The sequence below is a fragment of the Trachymyrmex cornetzi genome, unplaced genomic scaffold (assembly GCF_001594075.2).
Source record: "Trachymyrmex cornetzi isolate Tcor2-1 unplaced genomic scaffold, Tcor1.1 scaffold637, whole genome shotgun sequence".
Classification (NCBI taxonomy): Eukaryota; Metazoa; Arthropoda; class Insecta; order Hymenoptera; family Formicidae; genus Trachymyrmex; species Trachymyrmex cornetzi.
Genome location: NW_017299956.1, coordinates 154180 through 156862, shown reverse-complemented (window position 1 = coordinate 156862; position 2683 = coordinate 154180). Strand labels below are relative to the sequence as shown.

Here is a 2683-nt window from a genome sequence, read left to right as displayed (position 1 = left end):
ATTTCTCGATTATATTCAAACAGTATGACCAACTAATAGAAATTAATTAGTATTTACTAAAACTACAATGTGTGTGAATGGCGTATTTGAGTAACTCATTTCTCAATCCAAATCAAATTACTTATTTATTTCAAGCGAAAAATTGTCTCCTCGCTCCGGTTATACTTGAGTTTTTACTAAAAGAAAAATATTATTTTGTTATCGCCTGATGCTATCTCGAAAAAAAACGTTTAAATCAAAAGAATGCAATGAATCGAGATATGCGGAATGATATCTGATAGCAATAGCATTATTCTATGGTACATGAAACGAAGGTGTCGAGCAACGTGGCAACTCAGATGTGAAAATTCTCTCGCGTGTCAAATGCGAGAGCGTTAACGTTCAGTCGGCGAAGATTCGAGCGAGCTCCACTAACGACACCTCGCGACGTCGCGTCGGTCGTGCGCTCCCTTCCTCTGTACTCGGTGCCCCCGCCCTCGTTGGAAGGCAGTGACGCAGGGTGGTGTTAATGGGCGTACTCGCGGTTAACACCCTTAGAAGGAAGGTAGTGGGGACACACGTCGAGTGTACCGTTCACCGACGACAAACGAAGAGCGTGGCGAGTGTGTGTAGGTGACGCGTAGTGGTGGGGATAAGTCCGTCAGGAGAGGAGACAGGGAGAGCGTGCTTAGGCGCGAGTGAGACCGGTCGTTGGCTCGAGTAGCGTCGGAAAAGGCGTCGAGTCCAACGCCGCTCGGATTGGCGCCGGAACGCCAATCCGGAGTACGAGCGCTCATTATCGCCCGACCGGTTGGTAGGGAGAAGGTGCCGCGAAATTCACCCCATCCCTTCTCCCCACCGCTCGCCGGGTTCGTTTCATCGCATCTCGGTCTTTGTTGCTCTCGCGGCTGCTTGCAGACAGTTGGGGAAGGCCGGACCCCCACTCCCAAGCCTGGCTGGCGATAGAGGAAGGGAGGAGGAGCCCCCGCCCGCATGGTCTCAGTCTTCGCGTCGCTGCCCTCCAGCATTCACGCCTCCCGCGTCCGTTCTGCGGCGCAGGCACAGACCGCGGTCTGTATACACGCGCGCGTAACGCACGCACACGGTGCCGCGGACCACCCATATACACGCGGCCGTCGCGTCGCCGCGCGTACACACCGCCCTGAATCCGGACGGGGACTTTAGCACACCAACACCTCCGTGGGAGGTGTGGGGGTGAGCCCCCAGAGTAGGTGTCAATCCTAGCGCTGCTCAGTGACCATCGCGGCGCCACCCAAGTAACACCTTTCGTCCGAAAGGCTCTTCAGCCCCGACCGAACGTCCTCGCCTCGCCTCGCCTCGTCTCGTCTCGTCTTGTCAGCGTCATCATCGGCCTCGTCGTCCAGACAAGGATAAATCCTACACTTGCGCTCCTTTTTATTTCTCATCTACGTCAAATCCTCCACTTACGCTCCTCGTGTCGCCAATCACGCGTGAGAGACCAACCGGCGTCCCTGACCAATTCCCTGGAAACATTCAACTGGACTGTCCTCAAGACTGGTGGTCTTTAAACCCGTCGGACGATCAAACGAGTGTCCGAGTGTCGCGTTTTGGAGCACTCGAGAGAACCGAAGAAGAGGAAAAGACGGTGGCGAAAGGTGGCAGAAGATTTTGCAAACGTAGTCGAGTCGGTGCGACAAGTAAGTGATCAGTGAGAGCAACGGATTTGCACTATGGCCTAGAGTGACTCGCGGCTAGTGTCTCGACATGGGAGTGACTCTTATACTGAAGATCTATCACGCGGCGTCGTCACCGTAGACGTCCGCTCGCGAGTGCTCCAGCTCGTCGACGATTCCGAGATTTCCGAGATTTCCGAGTGTCAGTGTACCTCTCGGGCTCGGCCCGATTAGATCAGGTGCTCCGAAAGCGGACGATAGTCTCGCGAGTGATAGTCCGATCGAATGCACTTGGTGCCACTTGGTGAAAGATCGCTGAAACGTCGGACAATCCTGCCGGCAGGATCGAGTGTCCGCATCGTAAGATGTCGACTAGGCAATTTCCATCGTCATTCTGCAGTAGCGAGACGATTGTCGGCGATTTCCTACGCGGGCCAGAAATTGGCGCGAAAGAACGTGGGCGTCCCGAGGAACGTGATCCATAGTCTTGAGGCGTGTCTCTCTCGCTTCTCTCTCGGGAATGCGTGTTATTATTGGATATGTGGAGGAACGAGCGCAATCGTTGACCTAACTAAGCAGATAGATTCGCGCGAGGAAGAGTGAACGCAGTCGCAGCGTCGAGCGTCCGTCCGACGGCTCGTGAACGGCTCCCGCGTGCGGAATTCGGATCGGAAGTAGGTCGTAGGAGATACGCGACGAGCGGCGAGCGGCGAGCGGCGAGTAGCCAAAATCGAGAGCGGCGCGGCGCAAGGTTTGAGTCACTCGAAGAGGAATCTCGCGCGACTCGGCACACCCGCCCGTCTCGATGAGATTCGAACAAGACACGGCGTGCAGGGGTACCCACTGCGCCAGCACTCCGCAACCCTCCGCGCTGCAGCAGCGATCACGGCCCGAGGAGGTGGTGGTGGAGGAGGAGGAGGACTCCTCCGCGAAGGACGTCGACGGTCAACGACGTAGACTTGGCATAGAATTGGAGGCTAACGTGGTCGAGGGTGCGAATACGGGGCCGCGGGCCGAGGCCGGGGGGCCTGGGATGGCGTATCCCGCGT

General features: G+C 56.1%; 1 protein-coding gene across 1 annotated transcript in view; it reads left to right on the top strand.

Annotated features, from left to right (window-relative positions):
• Window positions 1-2323: 2323 nt before the first annotated feature.
• The window catches only part of LOC108766842 (uncharacterized), a 2438-nt gene continuing 2078 nt past the window's right edge, over window positions 2324-2683 (top strand). The window contains exon 1 of the mRNA XM_018516373.1: window positions 2324-2681. Within this exon, the coding sequence (XP_018371875.1) occupies window positions 2440-2681 (242 nt within the window). The 5' untranslated portion in view covers window positions 2324-2439. The remainder of the gene's footprint in view (window positions 2682-2683) is intronic.